This window comes from Thamnophis sirtalis, unplaced genomic scaffold, assembly GCF_051295495.1.
Source record: "Thamnophis sirtalis isolate CommonGarterSnake01/CBP01778 unplaced genomic scaffold, rThaSir2_p1.2 scaffold_3, whole genome shotgun sequence".
Taxonomy (NCBI): Eukaryota; Metazoa; Chordata; class Lepidosauria; order Squamata; family Natricidae; genus Thamnophis; species Thamnophis sirtalis.
Window position 1 is genome coordinate 79,807,533 of NW_028261383.1, and position 25,747 is coordinate 79,833,279.

At 36.0% G+C, this 25,747-nt stretch overlaps 1 protein-coding gene and 1 long non-coding RNA gene across 3 annotated transcripts; one reads left to right on the plus strand and one right to left on the minus strand.

Moving 5' to 3' along the window:
- Nucleotides 1-901: 901 nt before the first annotated feature.
- On the minus strand, nt 902-2,260 carry LOC148048020 (uncharacterized). The gene is made up of 2 exons (XR_015695922.1): nt 1,826-2,260; nt 902-1,419 (listed from the first exon to the last, which is right to left on the minus strand). It is a non-coding gene; the product is annotated as an uncharacterized LOC148048020 (long non-coding RNA).
- A 28-nt stretch (nt 2,261-2,288) lies between these two features.
- Nucleotides 2,289-23,455, plus strand: RHOA (ras homolog family member A). 2 transcript variants are annotated; one of them, XM_087709279.1, is made up of 7 exons: nt 2,289-2,435; nt 3,625-3,682; nt 4,630-4,766; nt 18,054-18,211; nt 19,291-19,411; nt 20,552-20,682; nt 22,204-23,455. In XM_087709279.1, exons 4-7 carry the CDS (start codon nt 18,056-18,058, stop codon nt 22,375-22,377), a joined length of 582 nt encoding a protein of 193 aa, XP_087565405.1. In that variant the 5' UTR covers nt 2,289-2,435; nt 3,625-3,682; nt 4,630-4,766; nt 18,054-18,055; the 3' UTR covers nt 22,378-23,455. The 2 variants fall into 2 exon arrangements, with proteins under 2 accessions (XP_087565405.1, XP_013909311.1); XM_014053836.2 differs by lacking the exon at nt 4,630-4,766 and having other exon boundaries at nt 2,290-2,435.
- Nucleotides 23,456-25,747: the final 2,292 nt, after the last annotated feature.

Genomic DNA, 25,747 nt, shown 5'->3' on the forward strand with positions numbered 1-25,747 from the left:
TAAACAATGATAAAATTTAATAAAACAAATGTTCCTTTCCAACTCAGTAATTTGTGAAGCTTACATGCCCTAAAATAATCATCCTCAGCTATTTAATTCCTGTGTACTAAACTGAAAAACTATATCACCCAACCTGGCAAAAGAGAAAACGTACAATATAGGTAACAGACAGCACTTATGTTAGAAGCAAATTAAGAGTTCTTAAGAGATACTAAGAACATTAGCATTAACAGCCGGTAGATAAACCCTATACCTGGGGGTGGGGGTGGGGGGTTTCCCCTGGAACAGTAGCATCCACTGGGAAGAGCCAAAAAGTCAAGACAGTTGCAGCAATATGTTGTAAAAGAGTTTTCAGGACTTTTTAAAACTTTAGATAATCTTCAGTGAAAACTATTCTCTGCATATAGGCGAGATAGATCTTTGTGATTCCATAGAAAGTCCATCTTTCACTCTTCAGGTTTGTATTCTATTTGGGTTCAATGTCTTTAATAATCTGACATACTTACTTTTGTACTATTATTCTAATATCTGCTAGTTCTGAACTTTTAAAAATTCTTGTAAGCCATCTGAACATTGTCATGAAAGAATATAAATATAATTAATAATTTAGTACTTATAATATTGTTTCACTAATTCATTTGGTAGAAACCAAATTCTTCTGGCTATAGTTCCATACAATCTATTCTGTTTTGATATTTCAGTCATGCTCATACCACAAAATTAAGAAGCATCTGAGTAAAATACTTAAATCTATTAGTTCCTCATTGCCATGCTTCATCTATTATTACCATACAAAAATCTACTGATTGCAGTAGAATTACAATGTGCATATATAGACAAAGTTATATAGTCATCCATGCTATTAACATTCTCATGAAATAATTTATAAAAGAAAGCAATCGAAATTGTAGAAAATTTATTGTACTTAGATTTGCATCCCTTCTTTCCTCCAGAAGCATAAGGCAATATATATAGCTCTCCAATTTTGCCCAAGCCATGTGAGACCACACTGGAATCTATTGGCTCAAAGCAGTTATTCTAGGAGGGCAATGGACGGTTCCTAAACGTGATAAATACTTCCAAGGAGTTTTCATAGCTGGATTTGGATCTGAATTTTACCAGCTCTAATCCAATACCTTCACTACTACATCAGAGTGGCTGTGTAAAGAACAGGGATCTCTCTCTGTCTGCAGAAGTCCTCTCTCACTGTAATGTTTCCATCAGATTTTGCATACATACTCTATATCCGTGATGAGGAACCTATGGCACGCATGCCAGAGGTGGCACGCAGTGCCCTCTGTGGGCACACGAGCCATCGTCCCAGTTCACCTCTGCTACGCTTGCACAGGCACCTCCTACCAGCCAGCTGGTCTTCGGATCTCTGCCATGCATTCGTGGGGGAAGCTTTGGACACTTGGTCTGGAAAACATTAGCCATCACTGCTCTATAATCTTGTACTGTTTTGCATATCTAGTTATTTGAATATTTAAGTCAACATTAAAACAGAACAATGTGTCATACAAGAAAACGTCTTGCAATGTACACTGCTTTTGCTAGGTTCTTATGAGACCCAAAACAGCACAAATTGTGCTCCAGTTATGCTGGAGATTCCCAAATTCTTACAACTCATCAAATTCTTCAACTCCTCATGAAGTTTCAGACTGCTCATTAACCCCTGAACATATATGAAAATATTTTTAAATACTACTTTAATTGAATAGCACTACAAAGAGTATCAATCCCTTGGATAGTCCCATTGAACTTTAAATGTTTATGTTGGTCATACAGGGGAACCCCACATTACACAACTATCTTGTCTAAATACCTTGTGAAAACTTGATCTTTGAAATTTACACTTTTCTGTCACGTATCTAGGATTACAATTTTAGAGAAAGTCGTATAAAGGTATTAAGATACAGGAAGTCTTCCTGGTCCCTTCCTCCAATCTTGGGCAATTGTCAACAGGTGTCTGACCCCGCCTAGCCCTACCCTTCTTTATTTTTTGTCGAACAACTTCCCGCTTGACTCGCTTTGTGCAAACAAAAAATAATAATTAATTACGGCTCCGCAAGATAAGAGGCAAATTAACCTGGCCTTGAATCCTACTTTACATGTAAACATACACACAAAATTTATCCGCGCGCCCCACCCACCACCTCCTCACGCTGCCGAGAAAGTTACAGAGTGTTCACAAATAGATTGCGGGCTTTTATAGCGCCTTTTCCCAGCATCCTCCGCGCCGCCGTCGCTGATTGGCCGCTTGGCTGCACGGAGGGGTGGGAACGCGCACGTCGCGTTTTGTATGAGGCCGTGGACGCGCTTCCCTCCTTCACCCGCCCCGCCGGTTTCCGTTCTTAGCCTCCGCCGGAGTTTGGGCCCGTGGACGGATAAGGAGGCGGCGCCGGGGAGACACAGGAGAGCCCCCCCACCCTCAGGTAGTGGGTCGGAAGGGGCTGCCGAGCTTCCCTCGCACGGCGAGCGGGCTCCGACGAAGAGAAACCCAGAAGTGGAACGGAGCGGAAGCTTGGCCGTCCGCGGCCGCTCCCAGTGCGGCCTGCCCCACCCGCCAACAGCGGCCGCTCGGGGAGCCTCTTCCTCCTCTCCTCTGCTCTCTTCTCTTCCGGAGAGGCGGTTGGGATAGGAAGCCCCCCTCCCCGCCTCGGCACTGGCGCGCGCGCTCCTTTGGGCGGGGGCTGAGGGAAGCCAGGGGAGGGGAGGGGGCGCCGAGGCTCCCTCGACTCTGTTGCTGTGCGAGGGCGGCGGGGCGAGGCGTGGGGGGGGGGTGAAGGGGAGGCTCACGTCTCCGTCGACTTCAGGGTACGTCGCAGGCTGCTCTCCCCTTTGGCGGAATTAAGCGGAGGGGGGTCTCGAAGAAGAGGCGGAAACAAAACGGTCTCTCGGTGGGCCTCGGTCCTATCAGGACGTCTTCCTCCCTTCCGCCCCCCCCCCGCCACTCCTCCTCCTCCTCTTCTGAATATGAATAATTTTGTTCCTTATTCGCCTGGAGAAGGGGCGTCGGATCCCTCCCCAAGTTCTTCGTCATATGTGTTTAAAAGTCAAAATAAGACGTAAAAAACCTAAACGAAAGAAGTTAAGGACTAGGGTTTGAGGTTTTTTTTTAGACTTCACTAAAATCCTCAGGGTGTTTCTGCTGAATCCTTGCAGAATAGGAGTGTCATGAACAGTCCATCTGGCCCTAATGTTTGCAAAAAAGCTTTGGTTTTAAAAGCCTGCTCTTTTTTTTTGGTAGTTTTTGGAGTTAGTATTTCTAGGCCTTCTTGTCCTAAGAGCATCCCACTTATTTAAGGAGAAGGCTGTTTTGAAGTGGTTATGAATACTGTTTTGATAAGTTACGAAATAAGTAGCTCAGCTAAATAATGTAAGAAAATTAATACATTGATGAACATTGATTGACTATCTTCTTTAAGGTAAGAAGCATAAAAGCAAAGGGTTTCCTGAGTATTCCCATTAATTACTTAGTGTAATTATATCCATAAGTTCTAACTATATGTTTTGCGGTAACTTTTGCTAAAATAATTCTTAGTACATATTTTGAGTTTTTTTAGGTTACTTTATAAGCAATAATTCAATAACGCTATAATATATCTGCTTTCCCAATTTTAGGTGGTGCTGAAAGTGAAAGAACAGTGTTTTGCCTGAAACTAGAGATTTTGTGGCTGAGGTGAGATCTCTGTCTTTATGATTTATGAATTCTAACACACATGTTAATTTTATATAGAACAAATAAGATATAATAGCACAGCATTGTACCCTGGTGAGATCTGGGTACAGGGTTAAATTATGCCATGAAACTCACTGGATGACTTTGAGGCATCAGACAGTAAAAATATTATTTTGTTTTACCACTAAAATAGCAACATAGTGGCCAAAGCTGCCACAGTGGTTCCTTTGTCTGTTGATATTCTATGATTTGTGCCTTATAAATGAAGAATTCTGGCCTGAATGAGGAGAGAATGTGGTATATAAATCAGTAATAAGACCATCATAATTAATATTTTTGAGAATTATGCAGAAAAATATTTTTCTATTAGACTTTTAAATATACCATTTGTTCGTCTCATGAATGTTGCAGATTTTTGGATTTTGTCTTACACAATGTAACATCAGGGAAAGATAAATCTAATTATGATTATGGCTATAACCAATCACTGCATGCTATGACTAATAAAAGTAGCAACAAGATCTATCATGCTTCATTGCTCTGAAACTAGCAGGCAATTAGTGATAAATATTAATATTTCCATACTGCAAATTTAGTAGCCAGGATAGTTAATCTCTATTAAAGTCAGTAGTTTTTCTCCTAACAAACACCTGTCAAATAATGAAGGCCTATCAAGTTGCTATTGTGATTACCATAGCAACCATATTAATATTGTGTGTTGCACACTGCAGTAGAAGAGAAGACTGTGTAATCAGAGTAAGGAAGAATTGTTTATACAATGTTCTGTGTTTAAAAAAAATATGAACAAGAGTACTTTTTGTTCTGAAACATGTTTGTGTTTTGGTTAATTTAGTCAGTTTACTAAATCATGCAATGTAATTTTGAATTCTTGTCCAGTGGACAGAGGATTTATGACCATATTCTTTTCCATCTTGATTATTTACAAGCTGACAGGAACTGAAATTAAAATGAACTCCAAGAAGCAGAATTTTTAACATCTATTATCACATTGGTAACATATTTTTGAGGATTGATCATAAGAATAATAATGGATCCAGATGCTCTTGGAGAAAACATTCCTCAGGTATAGGTAACCTGATACCCTTCAGATATTTTGGGATACAACAATTGGAACAATTGGCTGTGTTTTCCTGAACCGTGTGGAAGTTGTACATAAAACATTGGAATCTTCATTGCTAATCAGCATTTCTGAATAGTTTCAAGACTGTGGCTGTCAAGTAGCCCTGATCACCTTGACAATTAATATAGAATCTGCCAGAAAAAGAACCAATTGTAGCAATGTTAAGTTTCTCTAGTTTTTTCATGACTTCTGATACTATAAGCTATGATATACTTATTGATCAGGTATGTGATCTAGGCATTGGAAACAAGATAGATGGTGATTGGTTTTTCTTATAGGATTTGGTTCCTATGCAGTTTTGAAGCATCTATCTTGTGGAGACCCATATGTACTTTTTACAGGGGCAGTAAGGTCACTGTAGTATTTGTAGTGAGGTCATTGGTAATCAGATAATATTTCATTATCTCTCTCTCTCTCTCTCAATTGATATTGTATCAGTGCTGCATTGGTTATTTGATAATAGATCTGTATAGATCTGTATAAAGATCACTAACTTGAAGTTGAGTTTCCACAAGACTATCCTTTTGATTAGTAGGTGGTCTCCAAATTTGAGAATCAAAAGTACAATTATATATGCTGTTATGAACCATAGTTCATTTCATATGATATATGAAATATAATTGAAGAATGATAAATATATAACTATCTTACTGGGAATAGTCTAGAGAAAACCAAACCAATAAGGCAAAGGAAATAACATGCAAACAAGCCAGACAGTGGCAATTACAGTTGTACTCATAAGTTTACATATCCCTTGCAGAATTTGTGATTCAAATTAAACTATTAAGCATCACAGAATAACACAATCATTAAACTAAAGCAATAAAAGAAATAATAAAATGGTCCTTTCAAAAGGGTACATGCCCTTGGTTCTTAATATTGCACCTTTGGCATCAGTGAGAGCTCACAGTTTTTTGTGATAATTGTGAATTGAACTCTTTAATTTTTTCTTGTGGTGAATCTGTCCATCCTTCTTGACAAAACTCCAGGTTCTGTATATTCTTTGGTTGTCTAGGATGAATGAATTGCATATTTGAGATCTCACCAAAGTTGTTGAGATCAAGAGACTGTGATGGACACTCTAGAACCTTCTCTTTGTTTTGCTGCAGCCACTGAAGGGTAAACTTAACCTTATGTTTCAGGTCATTGTCATGTTGGAAAGCCCAAGTGTGTCCCATGCGCAGTTTGCAGGCTGATGAATGCATATTTTCCTCCACTATTTTCTGATAATATTCTGCATTCATCTTGCCATCAGTTTTGAATAAATTTTCCATGCCACTGTACCTTACGCACATAGACGCACACCCCAAAAATAAATACCAGAGATCCACCTCCATGCTTCACAGTAGGAATGGTGTGCTCCGCTGTATAGGCTGCTCTCCAAACAATATTTATACTTATGGCCATAAAGTTTGGTTTTGGTTTCATTACTCCAAATGATTTTGCTCTGCTAATTTTGAGGTTTCTCTAGGTGCTGTCTGTCATATTGTGAATGGGCTCTTTTGTGGTATTGATGAAGCAATCCACAATGGCTTTTTTTCTGACAACTTTACCATGCAGCTCATTTTTGTTCAAGTATCTCCTTATTGTGCATAACCATACCACTTTCTTTAAGAGAAGCATGTATTTCAGTAAATGTTCAACTATGGATTTTTTTTCTTTGCATCCTTACAAATTTTCCTGGCAGTTGTGTCTGACATCTTTCTTGGTTTTAGCAGACCCCTAATTTTTCACTTCTTGATGAGCATTTGAACAGTACTAATTGGCATTTTCAAACATTTGGGTATCTTTTTATGTCCTTTTCCTTATGTATAAAGTTGAAACCATTTTCTTTCACAGAGCTGCTGACAGTTCTTTTGTTTTCTCCATGGTTCATTAACCAGTGCTTTATCTGGATGAATTGCACAAAGGTTTTTCAAGAACTAAGAAACATAATGATTAATTTATACATAGATGTTAAGTACAATCAAATAAGGTACTGGTGTGGATCCTTCGTTGCCTTTTCAACCTTTGTGAGTTAATCATTACCTATAAAATACTGGTTATTCACAAAACTCCTCACTGTTCAATATGATAATGTACCATCATCAATCAGAAGTGACTTATTATAGGGGGTTTGTTCAGGCTGAAGAACTTGTTCATTTAAAAAAAAGCCCTGATTAAAAGGCAAAGTTCTAATGATAGAAAATTGGCTCTGTTCTTTTTTTTATTTTGCCTTTAATCTCACAGAACCTCCCCAAGCTTTCCTGGAACTATAGAGTTTCCATTAAATACATTTTGAAAAATTCTGCCCTTTTCCACTTGGTTAGGAATAGAGAACTCTCTGCAAGAGAACACTTGCACACACATGAATGTCAGAAATATCCAATAAGGGAATATTTCAACTTCTCAAATGCTTTGTCACTGTCTTCAACATTTGCCCTTGTGAACAAATGAATCGTAAAGGTCAATTTAAGTGTAAGAAGACTGAGCCGAAAGTCACATAGAGATTTAATACTACTATTGAGGAATATGCCAATTATCCCATCAAAATATCTATGTCAAAACCAGCAACTATTTTTTGAGTGGTCACTTTCTGCAAATATTTGTGACTGTTTTTCTTGAGTACAGTAGTAAAATACAGTACTACCCTAGTTGTCTCCTGTGCTTTTAGTATTCTCTTACAAATATAATATAATATACATACATACATACATACATACATACATACATACATACATACATACATACAATTGTGAAATGATAATTGATGATTGATGAACTAGACTGTGGTCCATAGAAGTCTATTATATATAATGGTTAGTTTTCTGGTAGCAAGAGAAATTCTGCTGCTTTTACTACTCCTAAAAGACCAAGAATGTGCTTTCGATCCAAGATGGAGTTAGTAGCACCATCCAAGTTGCACGTGGATCCATGTCGCCTGGCATGTGTGGCGTCACCTGTTCCTCTTCTAGATTTCTGGCAGGCATGCCCACACAACGATCAGCCTGCCTTCGTGCATGTGGCAGTGCCGGAAAGTGGAAGAGCTGGTCTTCCATTTTCTGGCGTGAGCATGCGTGCCAGCCAGCTGATCATCGTGCATGGATGCACGCCATTAACCGGAAGACTAGCTGGCCAGCGCACATGCACGCGCCGGAAACCAGAAGTTCATTTGCCACTGCATACATGCCCCATAGGCTGCTCTTCTTCTGGGTTGCAGCCCAGATGCGAGAGTGCGCTCCCTTTTCAGGACTCGGTGCCGAAAAGGTTTGCCATCACTGGACTAGAGTGCAGTTAGAGATAATTTGTGGTTGCAAGAACAGCAAAGAAAACTTCCCTGTCAGCACTGTGTTCATTCATTGGATTGTTAAGTTGCATGAGATGTACTTCACTAGGCTGTTGGTAGCGGAAATTGGGACGACTGGTGGTCCACTTTGATAGCATTCTTTACAGGCTCACCTGTATCTGCTTCCTTAAATTTACAGTATTGAGGAAATCCATATTTCTAGTGTGAATGTAACTATTTTATTTTGGACTCTTCTCAGCTCACAAATTCTGGATATAGTCAGAATATTCAAGCAGCAAAAGCTGCTATCACCCTTGTCTTTCTTGACTGAATAAACCAGCTTCTCTGTGAGTTTGATTCTATAGAGACATTGGATGTCTATTTGTGAGTGAGGACAATTTTCTCAGAAATTTTCAGAAGCCTCTTCTGAACATATCCTTGATTTAGTTTTGGGTAATTATTACGATGGGCCAATCTTAATTACAGTCTGCTATTTTAACCAATGTGATTAAAAAGTTTGGGGCATCACAACTTCAGATGCATCTAAACTATGCTGAATATCTTGAGGGTTAAAATTCTCTGTAGCTTCACATGCCCCGTGGAGCAGCACCCCCACCCCAGGATTGTATAGTCTTGATCTTGTTCAGTTGTAAAGCTCTTCCAGCAAGCCTTGAGATAATAATTAGCTTATTCTAATTGTTGAATTCTTGGGTGGGTGGGTTATCCTCCATAATATATAGAGTCATGTAGGGTTACCTGTTTTTGTCACTTTACTCTTTTTATTGTTGTTTTGATCTAGTGTGTTTGCCATGTGGAATTTCTTTGGTGATCAAAAAAGCATTCGAGCAAACAATCTTTTGAAATTTGTTGATATTTGGTATCATTGACCATGGTAAACATGTCTGGCACTTTTGGATCTTAAAAAAACTATTTTCCAGTAGTTATTCTTTTTGATGACATTTGTCTTGAATCTATGCTGGAAAGAATTATTAATCATCTTTTTCATCTGTTGCAAAGAAAATATGTTTGCTTTGAGATCTTCCCATCCAACCAGCTGTAGCCTTGTTAAAGAGCTTTCCTAGAACTTCAGTCCTTTGGGTTAAGGATCTATTCCTCTGTCCAGAAAACTATTTTTAGTGTATGTAGAAAGTTCAATTATCTCTTTTTCAAAATTTCCCCAGTCTGCCTGTGGTATCTCAAGTCTCCGGGTGCCATTGTGTCTGTAATATTTGTCTTGTTAAGACCAATTTCCTCTAGATTAAATATATACATAAAATTGCTATAATAAGGAATATTGCTGATTAACAGGCTGCATGAAGACAAATGAGTTAAATTAATTCCAGATGGTGATTTTTTTGGTCACAGGTAATGAAGTTTGTAGCTTTTCCTGGATATTCTGGTTATGGTAACAAGTGTGTTTGCTTAATTACATTTGGGGTGCCACTTTTGTCCTTTCCAGGACACTTAACTTCTCTCCTGACAAGAAAATGAATATTATTTGGACTGAGCTTTGCAGGACACAATAAAAATGGTTTGTCTTGCTTCTGACTGCCCCTGAAGAATAAATATGGCATTATCTCATTTAAGTCTGGCACTTAAAAAAACTTTGGGCAGAAGTAGTCAGTGGTAGTGTATCACTATGGGATTGATCTAATAAATATATTTTGCATAAGCATTGGTCATCTATCTATTTTTAGATAAATTTTCTTTGCAAAGTCATGATAGGGTACCAGTAAAAGATGTTAGATTTTAATATACTAATACAGTATATCCTCATCATTTAAGATTGAGGAAACTTCTAAATACTATACAAATATACTCTTGGAATGAATTAAGAAGAGGATTTGTTACTGCAAATTAGTGAGTCAGCCTGGCACTCTTTATTAAAGAATATTGGCTAAAGAAATAATAAATAACACATTCTTAACATCGGTGGAAGCTTTTCTAGTGTATTGCCCATTTTTCCATATGGTACGGCATACTCCATATGATGCAATATAAGAAATTCAATGTTTATGTTATCCTTTGGATTTAATAAAACATTTTTAAAATCTGAGATAGCATTTGTTAAAATATCAAATTGACTGAGAATCTTGACTTATTTAATGATTGTTTTACTTACACTTGTTTTGTTTTTAATTAATTAGAAAAGTAATTTATAAATAAACTGTCTCTATCTATATACATGTCTATCTGGACAGAACTGTTGAACATGGGTGACTAAAATTGTGTCACTTGCAGTGAAACTACACCCACAATTTTTTTTACTTTTGTTTCTCTTGTACTGTTCTTTCTTTTCATATCATTTCATATTTAAAAATAAATTTAAAATTTTTGTTTAGGCTAAAATGTGATAGGAGGGAAAGGTAGAAAAAGGCTCAGTTGCGGCTATATAGAAGTAATTGGAAGCTTCCACATCTATTTCTCCTAGACTAGCATATTTTATGAATCCTTTCGTAGGAAAAGAATTGCATCAATTGACAAGTTTTAAATATACTCTGACATTTAAAATTTAAGTCAACTGATATTTAACTTTTACTTCTAGAAACCAGATATTGATTTATGCTTCCCCTTTCATGCTACATACATTTTCTAAATTCTATTACTTTTGTGAAAAAAACCATTTTATTTACTTGGTATTAAACTACTTTTATGTGTTATTATAGATAGGTCATATATCATATTAGATTCATTTTTCACATGCTCCATTTTTATTTATAAATCATTTACGGGCAAGTGACCTTTAGTTAGACTTTCTGCACGCTCAGCCATTCTTTTATCATTAGTTTATTAACCATCAACAGAACAGAGCAACAATTTTTTCCCTTTAATAGAGGAGCAAAAACTAGAATTTTGATAAGCTGCTCACTTCCCTCCACATTCCAGCCTTATCTTTCTACTGAATGATTTTATTAATCCTCTCAGTAGGAACAAGTGAGCTGGGTACTTTTCTGCATAGGGAAACAGTTTGAGTTTAATGGCCAAGAATAAACCAATTCTTACAATGGAAAAATAAGATTTGACAGCATACATGTAAACAGATAACAAAACATGCTGAATAAGCCAGATTGTTTTTGAAAAAAGTATTTTTACAATGGATGTTTTATACATGTAAATTATGTATATAAAAATCTTGTTTTATGGTAGAGTACTCTGATTTGCAGTTCTGATGTACAATCATTAATATTCAAAACTAGATTGTAAAGGGCGAAGTTCTGTAAAAATCTATTACGAAGAGTATAATTCACAGATATATGTAACATGACGTCCATTTATATGTTGACTTTTGCAAATAATTTCAAACTGTTCTGAAAGTAGGAGATTATTTCTTTTGTTTAATCTTTTAGAAAGAGAACTTATCCATTTCATATATATTCCATTCTACATACAGTGCTTAAAATAGTTTAGAGCTGATTTTTGTTGTTTTTGCAGCATTTCATTAGCTATAATCAGTTCCCTATGAATGACTTGAAAACAGCCTAAACTTGCCCACAGTAGTAAAATTAATAGCTTTTATTGTTTAGCTAAAACAGAAAAGCACAGGATAACAAAAGAATGCTGCCCAAGAAGATGCATTACCAGTATGGAAATAATGGAATGGTTCATATTTGAGGAAAATGACCACTCTCACCTCCACCCTCTCAGTTTGTGGAGAGATTATAATTAAGGGATGATGTGAAAATTAATACAAGGAAGTTACATAGGATATATGGGTAAAAAGCATGTACCTGAAAGAATATATATAAATGCTGATTTGGGCTGATGTCTGTGCAACAAGCATGATTTTAATTCCAGTAACTACACTCCTTGAAACGTTGTTGTGTTCATGGAGTTTGCTTTTTCAGTGTGTCTTGTATCTCTCTTCATATTAGCTTTAGCATTCAGAAACATCAATTTATGACTTATTTTGCCAGCTTTAGTTTAACACACAGTAGAGTAAAAATGACAAAATATCAGAAAAGATTGATTGACTTTTGATTGTACAGATTATAAATTGTAGACATTTAAAGTAAACAAAATAATTAAACCCCAGTAAGATGGCACAGGTTTACAGATAATTTACCATTGATAAATGGATACTATGTTTACCTTTTCTTTGTAAGCAGCCTAACTTCAAAGGCTCAGGTTAGAATACAATTAAATATATTCAGTTGGGAAAGAGAAGTGGAATAAGGAAAATAATGTTTGTGACTAGAGAAAAAGTAATTATTAAATTGAAATGCTAAATACTTACCTTCAGTTTCCCCTCTTGAATTGAATGTCTAAAATGTTGGGTCCCACTCAGCTTGCTACACTTCAAAACATGAAGCAAATGACAAAATATGTGACTAAAACCCTTTTTAAAAAAAATAAATCTAGATACTGTCTCTTTATATTTATTGGTTTGGTTCATTTATAAAGCGTGTTCTTTTTTAAAAATATTTTTTTTACAAGTCATTGTAATTTGGCCCACACATAATATGAAGCCATAAGAGCAGAAATGGCATAGTAGAGTAAACTAGGACAAATTACGTTATGGTTTATATGTATGTGGAAAACAACCCATAAAAGCAGTGGAAGGGGATATATTTTTGTTAGGATAGCCACATTGTATACATCAGTGTTTTTCAACCTTTTTTGTGCAAAGGCACACTTTTTTCATGAAAAAAATCACGAGGCACACCACCATTAGAAAATGTTAAAAAAATTTAACTCTGTGCCTATATTGACTATATATAAAGTAATTTTCCCACGGCACACCTTACACTATGTCACGGCACACTAGTGTGCCGCGGCACAGTGGTTGAAAAACACTGGTATACATTGTAGTGGTTCAATAGTTATTTTTTAAAAGATTCTAAAGATCCAGTTCAAATTTTAAATTCATTTTCTTTTTTATTATGTCCATTACAGTAATATAAAAAATGAAATTTGCCTGGGATAATTATAGTGGATGAAAAATAAATTTTTATTCATGATTTTTGTACTCCTACTTCATAATGACAGAGTAAATTATGAAGAATAAAATGTTTAAATTATAAAGTTCCTAAATACATGTGATACTAGTGGCTGGAAGCATTAGATGTGGTATTTTATTACTGACTCAAAGGCTAAAAAGGCATATATTTTTCTGCCCCAATTTATTCTCTTATTTGATAATTCACCATTCTGTATTTTCTGAAACGTAACACCAAGTCCATGCTTACAGACATAGAAATTTTGTTCTGCAGTGGTCCTTTTGATTTCCGTCTTTCAGACCCTCGGCATTGGCACCAGAAAGTTTTCCATCTCTCTGAATTAAATTTGGAGAGTATACAAAGGACTGAGAAAACAGAAAACTTCTCCTGATTCTGTTTTGGTAAAAACAATTGTGTTCCCCCCAAAGAGCAAAATCTGTTTTGTATTTTTTAAAAATAATATAATTTCTACAATACTGTACATATGGGTAAATATATAAAGATGTAGAAATCTCATTTTCAGAATAGGAGTCAATTCCAATTAAAGCAGCTTGTCGCAACTTAATTGAGGCTTAACTTAACAACTTAATTTGTAAATCCATTTTGATATGGCATAGTTTTCAAATGATTTTAGTCATGTCTTGTGATAAATCAGACCCTGAACTAAAGAATAGTTAGTTCATAGAACTAAAAAATAGTTCTATGAAGTAGGCTAAGCTTGTCTAAGATATTTATTCATAGTTATTAATTTAAGCTTAACGTATGAGGCAGTAGTGATGTTTGGAACTGACCTTTGCTCAGATTTACTCTAAAAGATGGGCTTGCTACAAATGCAGTGTTCATTTCCTGGTTGTTGACATTAGACAACATTAGAAGAAAAGAAAACTGTTTCGATTAAGGGTGTTGATATATTTAACTATTACGCTGATCCTTAACGTTGAAATATACAAAAATAAAATTGGACTGGGCCATTAAACTTTTTTCTATTCCATTTGGTATGGAATTTGAACATGGGGATTTATTTATAAACATTTACCATATTTTTCAGAGTATAAGATGGACCTTTTTTCCCCAAAAAGGAGGGTGAAAATCTGGGTGCGTCTTATACACTGAATACAACATTTTTGGCCTCCCGAAACTCCGCCCCGTGCATCCTGTTTTTTGCAAAAATGGATGCACAGAGCGTTTTGGAAGGCCTGCAAAGTGCTCCTGGGAGCTGGGGAGGGCAAAAACAAGCTAAAAATGGGCTGTTTTTATGCAAATGGGCCAATTTTTCACAAAAAAATGAGGCATGCAGTGTGTTTGGGAGGCCTGTAGAGTGCTCCTGTGGACTGGGAAGGGCAAAAATGAGTGAAAATGGGCCCGTTTTTCACAAAAATGGGGCTGTTTTTGCCCTCCCCAGCCCCCAGGAACACTTTGCAGGCCTCTCAAACTCTCTGTATGCCCCTTTTTCACAAAAAATGGGGCATGCAGAGGGTTTGGGAGGCCTGCAGAGTGCTCCTGGGGGCTGGGGAGGGCAAAAACTTTTTTTTTTTAATTTACCTCTTCAAAATCTTGGTGCATCTTGTTCTTCTTGAGTTTTTGATTAAGAAAGCTAATGTAGCATTTGGCAGCTGGCAACAGCTTACTTCATGCACTGAATTTAACTACAGGAAACAGTTTTAACTCTTGCAGATTTTTCTTTTTTCTTACCCGCTCATGGAATAATAGAGAAAGTAATCTCCAAAGCCAACTGTGGAAACATATTTTACACAGTTAAAGATACTTTTCTTTATAATTATTTATTTGGGATGTGTACATGGCAACCCAACTCATATACTGACACTCAGTGGCATACAAAAAACATTGCACAAAAATATTAAAGAAAAATAACCTATACCATTAAAACAAACAAAGCAAACAATGATCAGAATTAAATATGCTAAGTCTTACTAATTGGGAATTCTGCTCATTCTGAAACAAGTATCCAGGGAAAGAACTAAGTCCCAAATGTCTTTCTAAAGGTCTGTAGTGTGAGGGCCAACTATAAATATGAGTGTTTAATAAGAATTGATTGCAGCTACTAGGATACTGGAAAACCTTCTATTCTAAAACACTCACTTTTCTTGTGGGCCACTCCTCTCTGGCTCTTCTGGAGGTAGTCCAACAGTTTTCCAGAAATCCTCTGGGATAGACTGTTTCCTGTTTCAGAAATGTACTTCTGGAAAATTTCTGACCAGTGCAAATAACCAGATCAGCATAACTGGAAAAATACAGAACGTTCCAGAGCTTCCCAAAATGTTCTATCCTTGGAATGGAACACTTTGCACATTCTTACCAATTACCTTGCTGTAGAAAGTACATGAGAGCCATGTTTAATTCACTTCTGAATTAAAATCATCTCATTTCAAAAAAAAATGCAAGCTATATGAAACATCTATTCATGGGACTTATTTTACTCCCCAACATTAACTATATATTTGTTTTACACAAAATATGCTACTTAAAGCATTTTTTAAAACATATATCACTGGAAAAGTCTAGGAATTAAGATTAACAATGCTAATTGAGACTGGAAACTCTTTTTAAATAATACGTTGTAAGTTGAAAAACCATGTCACTGTGCTTAGTAATGGCAATTCCCACAATACAAGTTACCACCATTCAGTGAGAACCTCATGTGACTGCAGCTTCTAATTTCCTACCAGCTTCCTCGTGACTTTGCTTGTTGGAAGTCTGCAGGGAATGTTGCAAAGTGTGATTACATGGCTATAGGATGCTGTAGTGGCCATATGTATGAGGACCTCTCATAAATAGCATTTGTTCAGTACCATTGTAACTTTGAATGGAACCAGAAGCCCTTAAACAAAGACCACCGCTAATACTATTCTGACAGCAATGTTATTGCCTCTGACCAAGTTACTAAGCAAGCAGTATTCTTGGAAATTGATGTTGCCTAAGTATTTTCAAATTTTGCAAAAGTAAAATTTGATGAAATGCATATCTTTTTTTAAGTTTCTCAAATAAATTGTTCTTACTTTATGCCCCTAATAAGGCTTTTTAAGCAGCAAATAAATACATTAAAGGAACTGGGGAGATATGGTTTCCTTATTTGTCCCTTTAAAAACTCCCTGAGCTTCATGACAAGTCTTTTTCCCAAGGTTGTAGGGATGGGAAGGGGAAGGAAATAAAAGACTGCACAAAGAGGATCTTTAATTGTCTCATGAATAGATTATGTCAGTTTACAAAATAGCTATGTTGGACTGAGGCAACAAAAATAATATATCCTGTGGTACATTAAAGTAAGTCAGTATTGTACACTGAAGTAATTGTGTTGGATTGCTTAAAGAAAGTTAGGTGTATTCCAGGTTACTGTTTTGAATTGGATACTCGTCTACATTTTTGTGAATGAATTATGGAGGGCAGTCTGCAACTGCAAACCACATGCAGTTCTTGTACTGATGGATTTTAATAGTAAAATCGGCCAAAATTAGTGGCAGTATTCCCCCATGTTTTGAGTCACAAAATAAGTTGTATATATTTTATAATATCATCTGAGCAATTTTGGCAGTCACTCATGCCCTAGTCACTTCTCAGCACCATTACTATATGTGGTTGTCCTTGAAAACCACTTGGAAGTTGGATTATGATCAGATCACTTCTATTGATGTAGCAACATTCCTAGGTAGACCACATATAAAGTATCTTTGGATTGATACACTTGATAGGGTTCCATGTCTTAAAATAAACATTATCTCTTTAAGAGAATTGAAAAGACACTGAACTGTAATTATTCAAAAGAAAAGGATTTAAGCAAAGGAGAACGTGGGGCGGGGAGAGATGACCATGAGCACAAAGAAATGGAAAGGGCAAAGGGATTGTGATTCAGTAAATATATCTGTTAAGCAACATGGCTATTCAAATATTTCTAAAAATATTTCTGAAATCATTTTACTTACTTAAAACATTAAGGATTGATAATGTACATATAAATAATACTTGCATTGCCACTTTAGGTTTATATTCATTATATTATATTTTTTATTTACACGCATACAGATACACATTCTGTTTTGAGCACAATCATTGTATCCAAAAGGAAGCAAACTATTTGGCTGCAGTAGAGCCTTCTGGACGAATGATGATGGATAAATAAGAAGATAGACTGATGTGATCATGCTGTTTTTATTTATAGCATGACCTCAGACTTAAGACTCAGTTTGGATTAGCTCACTTGAATTTCCAATCTGTCCTTTGTATAGTGAATGAATTTTCTGCAGGAGTAGGAAATAATATGTAATATTTTTGTTATGGCAAAGAATCAGAAATGGCTATTACATCATCAGACATGCCCATAATTTCCTTTCTATTTCCTTATGCAATACAATAAAGAAAGACAGTGATACAATGCTGTAGATTGAAGTAGAACAACATCTGCAATGTTTCAGCTAAGGAGAAGATGGCAAAAATCCAAGAAACCCAGTGTTGTATATACAAAAATATGAGTTGAGAGGAGAACCAGTGCCTTGTTTAAAAAAAAGCTATTATGTTAGCCAAAGAAACAACTGGGTCAATTAGTAGGACTCTGTATAATGGCAGTATTATATGATTTCCAGTTGTTTGACAGCAACAGAATCACTCTCAGTTAATCTTAAATTTTGGATAGACTTTTTTTAGAGATTTGTGACGTTTGTTCTATTCTGGACACATGTTCTAGTTCTGTATTCTTTAATTCCATATATGTATTTTGCACCAGACTACAATGCATATTGGGTTCCAAAAAATGCAACTAGATTCTACTCTGCAGTCTTAGATTTCATTGTTGTATTTAAGCCTAGAACAAGAAATGAATTGATAGGTGCAGTTTAATTTATATTTAGTGAGGAATTGAACCTCAGAAAGTTTCTGAATGGAGGAAATAGCAATAAAAGTTAACTCTCAGTCATTTTGCTACCATTTTCCTTGTCTCCCTTATTCAATGAAATATCTTAAGTTTAAAAAAATTCTTGCATGTTTTAATAATCAATTTGGGTTTTTTTTTCCTCACAGCTATGGCAGCCATTCGGAAAAAACTGGTGATAGTTGGTGATGGTGCCTGTGGCAAGACATGTCTGCTGATTGTATTTAGTAAAGACCAGTTTCCTGAAGTTTATGTTCCTACAGTATTTGAAAACTATGTAGCAGATATTGAAGTTGATGGAAAGCAGGTATGTTTTTCTGCCACTCTCAATTTCTGTTTTAAAAACTTTATAGACTAACATACATGAACTAAAGTTTTGTGACATATGTTGGATCCAGAATGCTCTTCTCACAGTGGTAAAATCTCTTCCATTCATAAATGATCCTGCTGAAGACAGGAAGGTGAGATGCGACTCCGGGAGATGCACTGCTTTAGCATCATATCTGAAACCTTGAAATGGTGTCATGTAGATCTTTGTAGATTTCCAAATTAAATTTTCGTTGTACAGAAGCTTTTGCAATGGCACATAAAAAAAACTAAGTGGAAATTAACCCATAATTTAATATAGGATTTATTTCTTATAAATAATTTGCAAATTGGAACAGGCCTGAATATTCAGAATTATTTAAACTTACTTATGCTATGATATTAATATCCATAAAACAGTCACATATAGTAATAATGAACATGCTTGAAGATGTAAATGGATTTTAACAGTTTGTTTCAACAAGCCAGCAAAGAACTTGAAGCACGGCTTCAGGTCAGCCTCAAAAACAAGGAATTACAGGTAGTCCTCAAATTACAACCACAATTAAGCCAAAAATTTATGTTGCTAAGTGAGACATTTATTAAATAAGTCTTTTACGACTTTTCTTGCCATATTTATTAAGTGAATCACTGCAGTTGTTAAATTAGTTACCCGGTTGTTAAGTGAATCCCCATTGACTTTGCTTGTCAGAAGGTTTCCAAAAGTGTTCGTATGATCCATGGAGACGGCATCCATCATAAAAGTGTGTCAGTAGTCAAGCATCCTAATATAAATCACGTGACCATGAGGCTGCTACATCGTTCATAAGTCTGAAAAATGGTCATCGATCATTTTTTTCAGTGCTGTTGCAACTTTGAATGTTTACTAAGTGAACTGTTGTAAGTCGAGGACTATCTGTACTCCCATAGCTTTGTCATCACAATTGAATATCATACATTGTACAGGATGCCTATATGGATGAGGAGAAGTGACAGCCTATGAAATGAATCTTGACTAGCTCTGTTTTGTCAGAGTCCTTTTTTCCTTTTCCGGTATGGATGTACTTATTATTCCTGTAGGTGGAGCTGGCTTTATGGGATACAGCTGGACAAGAAGACTACGATCGACTTAGGCCACTTTCATATCCAGACACCGATGTTATACTAATGTGTTTTTCAATTGATAGTCCAGATAGTTTAGGTAAGTAGGAAAAATTGAAACGCATGCCATATTCTGTAATTATTATTATTGTACAAGGTAGTCCTTATTGAACAATGACTTATTCAGTGACTGAAGCTGGCAGAAGATCCCAGATGGTGATTACTTAACCACAGGATGCTCTGATCATGCAGGATTTGCCTAACTGGGAGTGCTCCAACTACCAGTGTAAATCAGCGTAGTCAGGGGGATCTTGTTTTATCATCACATTGCTTGGTGAGGTAGCCTATCAGTTCTAATTACCATCATTAAGCAAGGATTACCTCTATTATCAGCATCCTGTACAACATACAAATGAGATAAAACTGTGAGACAATAGTACAGTCACAACATAATTTCTCTATCTTGTCATAGAAATTCATCTTTATACAATCATGCCCTTGCCTGAAAGAAAAGAGCAAAGTGTTATTTTAAATGCACAAGTGACTGCAACTGAGCCAAACATTTCTGTTGCTGAACAAGACAGTTGTTAAATTAATGTTGCTCCATTTTATAACCTTACTTGCTATAGTTGTGAAGTGAATCACTGCCGTTGTTAAGTTAGCAACATGGTGGTTAAATAAATTTTGCTCCCGCATTGACTTTGCTTGCTAGAAAGTCACAAAAGGTGATCATATCACTCCAGGACACTGCAACGGTCATAAAGATGAGCAAATTGCTTACTGTCTGAATTTTGATCATGTGACTGGGGGGATGCTACAATGGTCATAAGTGTGTAAAACGGTCATAAATCACTTTTTTTCAGTGCCATTGTAATTTCGAGCAGTTTACTAAATGAATGGTTGTAAATCGAGAACAGCCTGTACTTTTCTTTGCTTAGAAAAGGTGTGACTTTTAACTGTTCATATATGTTTTACCTAAGTTTACTTAGCTAATATTTAATTTAAATATTTAACTTAAATATTTTAGTAACATATTTTCCAATATAGGCCTCCACCACTTGTCATGGCTACTATGTTAAATAGACACTGGAGAGCTCATTCTGTGAGGCAGCTGCTCTATCAAATAGAAGGATATGGGGAAACTAGTTCCCATGATTTTCTTTGGATAAAGAAATCTGGGATATTATTTTTACTTTAATATTGATTGAAAAGTTGATTTCTGATATTTGCTTCATCTCAGAAAACATTCCAGAGAAGTGGACTCCAGAGGTGAAACACTTCTGCCCCAATGTACCCATCATTCTGGTAGGAAATAAGAAGGATTTGAGGAATGATGAACACACAAGACGGGAGTTGGCTAAAATGAAGCAGGCAAGTCATCTTTTTTATTATTGTTAGCCTTGTCAAATAAACTGTGCCAGTTTTGGTTAGACAGATAGTCCTTGTTTAATAACTGCCTCAGACAGCAACCATTTGCAATTATAGCAGTGATGAAAAAGTAAGTTTGTGACCAATTCCTGTATTTGCAGCTTTCATAGCAGCTTTCTCTCTGTCACATGTTTGCCATTACAATCAGTACACATTGTCTTGTGCCATTTTTTTCCTTTTTCTTGCCACTTTGCAGGGCAGAGAGAAATAAACTGAGTTGCTTTTTTTTCCCCGGGGGGGGGGGGGGGGGAGGGGGGTTGTCCCTAAAAAGTTAACAAGCTTCCTCTTCAGACCTAATTAGCTGACTGGGACCTTGGGCCAGCTCCCAGCTGCTGTCTGAAATTGATAAGATCTTAATCAGGTTCACATTAAAAGCTTTTGTTTGACTTCTAAACTACTCCCTAGGGCATTCCTTTCAATGTGTATTCCCTATTGTATGCTTGCTTACTCTTGTAATCTCTTCCTCTCCAGTATATGTAAATACAAACATCAATTCTCTTTTTAGCTAATATCCCAATTCCAGAGTGAGTGTTCCAAAAGTGTGTGTTTGTGTGTGTGTGTCTGTGTCTGTGTAAAATCGCAAGCACAGTGGTGATTATACTGTATTGCCATTAATTTAATTTATATTCCTCCTGGGAGCATAGGATTGGATTTGATGGTCTAAATGGCCTTCAACTTCTGTGATTCTATGTGGAATCCAGTAGGCACTTAATGTAGTTGTCTTAAACTGGGATTCTGTATATAATATCTGGAAGTTTTCTGAATATTCAAGAAAAAATAATAATTTCTAGAACATATTTTATATCATTAGCTTAGGTAGTAGTCTTCTAGCAACTGTACAATTTAATCAGAACATCTAAAATAGAGACTAGTTCTTTCTATTCAATACCACAACTTATGGAATAATGCAACAAAAATAAAATAATACTGCAATTTATGTCAAGGTGAGGACATAAAAAAAAATACCAGTAAAAGTTTGAAGATTTGAACTTTTGCAGGTTTCATTATATTGCTCTGTACTTAAATCTAAGAGGTTTGCAAACTCTTGTGACTTTCCAGGGGGCGGGGGGGGGACCGACACAAATAAAAGACCTCCTACACTACATAGGTTATGAAACATATTTAAAATTTTGAAGTTACTAAATCAGAATAAGAATACCCGACATATGTGCTCCCCAGAGTTATATGCAGGAAAATAAAATGATTGTTGTAATGTGTATTTATCTTGAATTTAAATATAGTTTTACTATTGATATGTAAAAGTGCCATCAAAACTATGGATAATATTATAATCACATTAATTTCAGAAAGTTTCAATGTGCTAGAAAAGAATGGCCCCAAATTATTCTAGTCACAATAGAATCTAAACTGCATCGGAACTGGAAACAAACACACACACATAGACACACATACACACAGACGAAATTCCTTGCCTTCATATTAATTAGCTTTCTTTTTTAATAGGAACCAGTCAAACCTGAAGAAGGTAGAGATATGGCAAATCGCATTGGTGCTTTTGGATACATGGAATGCAGTGCAAAGACCAAAGACGGTGTGAGGGAAGTTTTTGAAATGGCTACTAGAGCTGCTTTACAAGCCCGACGTGGCAAGAAAAAATCTGGGTGCCTTCTGTTGTAAGCACAGCCAAGGGAAGATGGCTGAAGCAGTGCCCTGCACTCAATGAATTTTTGAAGTGCTGTTTATTAATCTTAGTGTATGATTACCAGCCTTTTTCATTTATCTATAATTTACTTAAGAGATTTAAAATTGAGTCTTGCTACCAGTATTTAGAAGCCAACCATAATTTTTTATAATGGTCTGCATCAAATACATCTGTGCACATAAGGGTTAACTTCAACATTCCTTTAACAAAACTTTTTTCTGCATTTGCAGAGTATATGCCATGCAGAATATGCCAGGCACTAATTCAAGACAATTCTCTAACTTCTTGCTTTTTTTTACAAATGGGAAAAAGCTGGCGACACTGAGGATTGGGCTGTAACTACTCCATAACTAACATGTTCTAGCCTATTCAGGTACAGCACGCATAGCTGTGGAAAGGTCCTGAATAAGTTCAGTGTTTTCACTTTAAAAGAAGGAATTTTTTTCTTCTCCTTCTGTTTGAAAGCTCTGAAGCATAAAATAATAGTTGGAAAATTATTTCTCTGAAACACCAAAAGTCCCACCCAGCTATGAAGTGACAGTTCTGTGATTTCATGTTAGTTACCTTATAGTTACTATGTAATTAGTGCCACTTTGTGTGTTACCAAAAATAAATCTATATGCCCCAGTTAGATGTAGTATTTTTTGTATAATTGGATTTCCTAATACTGTTGCTTGTAACTTCTGCGTAAAGTGTTCTGGGTTTTTTTAAGAGTGTACTTTCAAATAAAGTCAAATGAAGAATGGTGCCCTTCCCACATTTGTAACTATCCAAGTCATTTGTATGACTTAAACACACCCAGAAAAGTCATCTTTAATACCTCCTTCAGGAGTAAGGGAAAGGCCATTATTTTTACATTAAAAGTCACTGAATGTTCCAGAAGCTTTAAGTTAACCCCTGCTTAATCTGGTTCCAGTCTGAACATAAACTTTTGCTTATCATCTGCTGGCCAAATTCCCATCCTGTGAATGTCCTGCTGTTCTGCAGCAAACTAAACTCTTCTCTATTTCTTGTTTCCAACAACTAATAGAATAAAGGCAGTTTTCTAAGCTCCCTGTATTGTGGTTGTTTATATTTCTCACTCTTGTTCTGCAAATATAAATCTTGACATATAGTTTGAATTATATGATCCAAAAATATATAAAGAAAATATTTCTAAGTAGTATATTTCTAGTAATGCTGCCTCCACAAAGCCATAGTAACACTTTTGCTTCTGAATATCTGTTAGCTAATCTTGTGCCTAAAGGCAGAGGTGAGTATCAGCAATTAGTAACCCTCAAGTTGCTAAGTAACACAGAAGAGCAGCTCCTTCTTTCAGGAAAGTGTTATACTTCCATTGGTAGATTAAGCATGCATAAGCGAAATACTTTAACTACATAGAATTTCTAGAACGTGGTCATTAATAATACACAAATAAAGTTACAGTACAGATAGCCCTCGACACTTATAACACTTCATTTAGTGACCAAAGTTATAATAGCATGGAAAAAGGTAACTTATGACCATTTTTTTAACTTATGACCATTGGAACATCCCCATACTCACTCAGATTTATGGCAACTGTAGTGCCCCAGGGGCATGTGTTTTAGTAACGTTTAGTAACACTTAGTAACATTCTGACAAGCAAAGTTAATAGGGAAACCAGATTAACTTACTGTAACTACCGTGTTATTAACAACTGCAGTGATTCACTTAACTGTGGCAAAAAAGATTGTAAAAAGGGGCACAATACTCTTAACAAATGTCTCACTTAGCAACATAAGTTTTTGGCTCAATTGTTGTAAGTCAAGGACTTTAACAATGTGCATTTTTGTATATGGACATGAGTTAATATAACATACAGGTACATAAAGTAATATTAAATCTCGGTAGTTAAGAATTCTATGTAGCAGGGATGGCCAGCTATTCGGCAGGCTGCATATACTGTGTTTTTAATATACTGTACATCATTCACAGTAAACCCATAGCTTCAGATCACATTGCTGAAAGATTTTTCTAAACTTCCAGCTTCCACCACCGTATATGCTGGTACAGAAGAAAGTTGTCTAACCAGTTAGACTACTCTTTTCTTCTTCCTTTTTATGCTTGAAAAATTAACATTTGCAGTAAAGGGAGAGAAGTTTACAGATTTACGGAGAAGATTTACAGAAGTTAATATATATATCTTATTTGTGAACAGGTTTTGTTATTCATTGTTTATATACACACACAAAGAGAAGTTAACATCTAAAATCTGTATATTTATTTGCAAAGAAATATTTTGCCTCTTGTGTTTCCGTTTCTGTCATACATTTACTATATTTTTATATTTGCATACTTTATGAGGTGTTATGGAAGTTTAAAGGTAAAATTTAAAAATCACCACACATCAGCATGTAGCAAAAATCAATAACCAATAAAACTATAGCTTCATCTTGTTAAAGGTGATACTAACAACTACATCTCATTCTATTTTCACAGATTTTCTGAAACTCAACATAAGCCTTTCTCATTCTGCCCTCGGCCACTTCTATATGGCAACTAGTGCCTAATCATAACATATTTTAGAAGTCGGAAACAACACTTTGACCCTTTGTCCATAGATAGTGCTGTATTCACGAGTATTTGTGTATAGTTATTTGTTTGCTAACACAGCTGCTGCATTTTAAAGCAATTGCAGTTTCTAAGTAGTCTTCAAAGGCAATTCCAAGCAGAGCGCATTGCAGTAATTCAACAGAAAATGACAAGCTTATGAATCTCTGGCCAGGATCTCCTTCAAGAAGGGCCACAACTGGAACACCAACTGACCAGTGTCCCTAGCTACAGCTTCTACCTGCCTATCTAGTAGAAGCTTTGAACTAGGGGAATCTGAAATTGCTAATCCATTCCTTTAGGGAAAATGCTGCTTCATCCAGTGCAAAAATGAACAAGTGCAGTGATAGATGGTTTTGGGACAGTTTGGATCATCCTGGGATTCCCTTGTTTATCTCCAACCAGATCTTTATAGTCTTCTGCTACTGCCAAGACTTCCACTACATTACTGTCCTAGCCTCAAATATCTAACAATCTTCAACATATTGCTATTTCACCCCAAATTGACAGATCTTTGCCAGAGATTTCATATAAATGCTGAACACTAGGGAATAAAAACAATCCTGTGGCAGTCCCACACTGAAGTAGCTAACAGACGCATTCTAACCATGGCAAACTCCCAGGAATACTAGCAGCCAAGAAGGATATATTGATTAATGGTAGCGCATGCCACTGAGATCTAAGAGGATAAGAGAGGTACACACCCTCTATTGAATTCTCAAGTTAACCAAAAGTGTAACCAATGCAGTTTTTGCCCTATGTCCAGGTCTAAAT

What these genes read in the sequence shown, in the direction of transcription:
- RHOA (XM_087709279.1), top strand. Translation starts at nt 18,056, where the DNA reads ATGGCAGCCATTCGGAAAAAACTGGTGATAGTTGGTGATGGTGCCTGT. An exon ending in TTGAAGTTGATGGAAAGCAG is followed by an intron (nt 18,212 to 19,290) that starts GTATGTTTTTCT and finishes TTATTCCTGTAG; the next exon opens with GTGGAGCTGGCTTTATGGGA. An exon ending in AGTTGGCTAAAATGAAGCAG is followed by an intron (nt 20,683 to 22,203) that starts GCAAGTCATCTT and finishes CTTTTTTAATAG; the next exon opens with GAACCAGTCAAACCTGAAGA.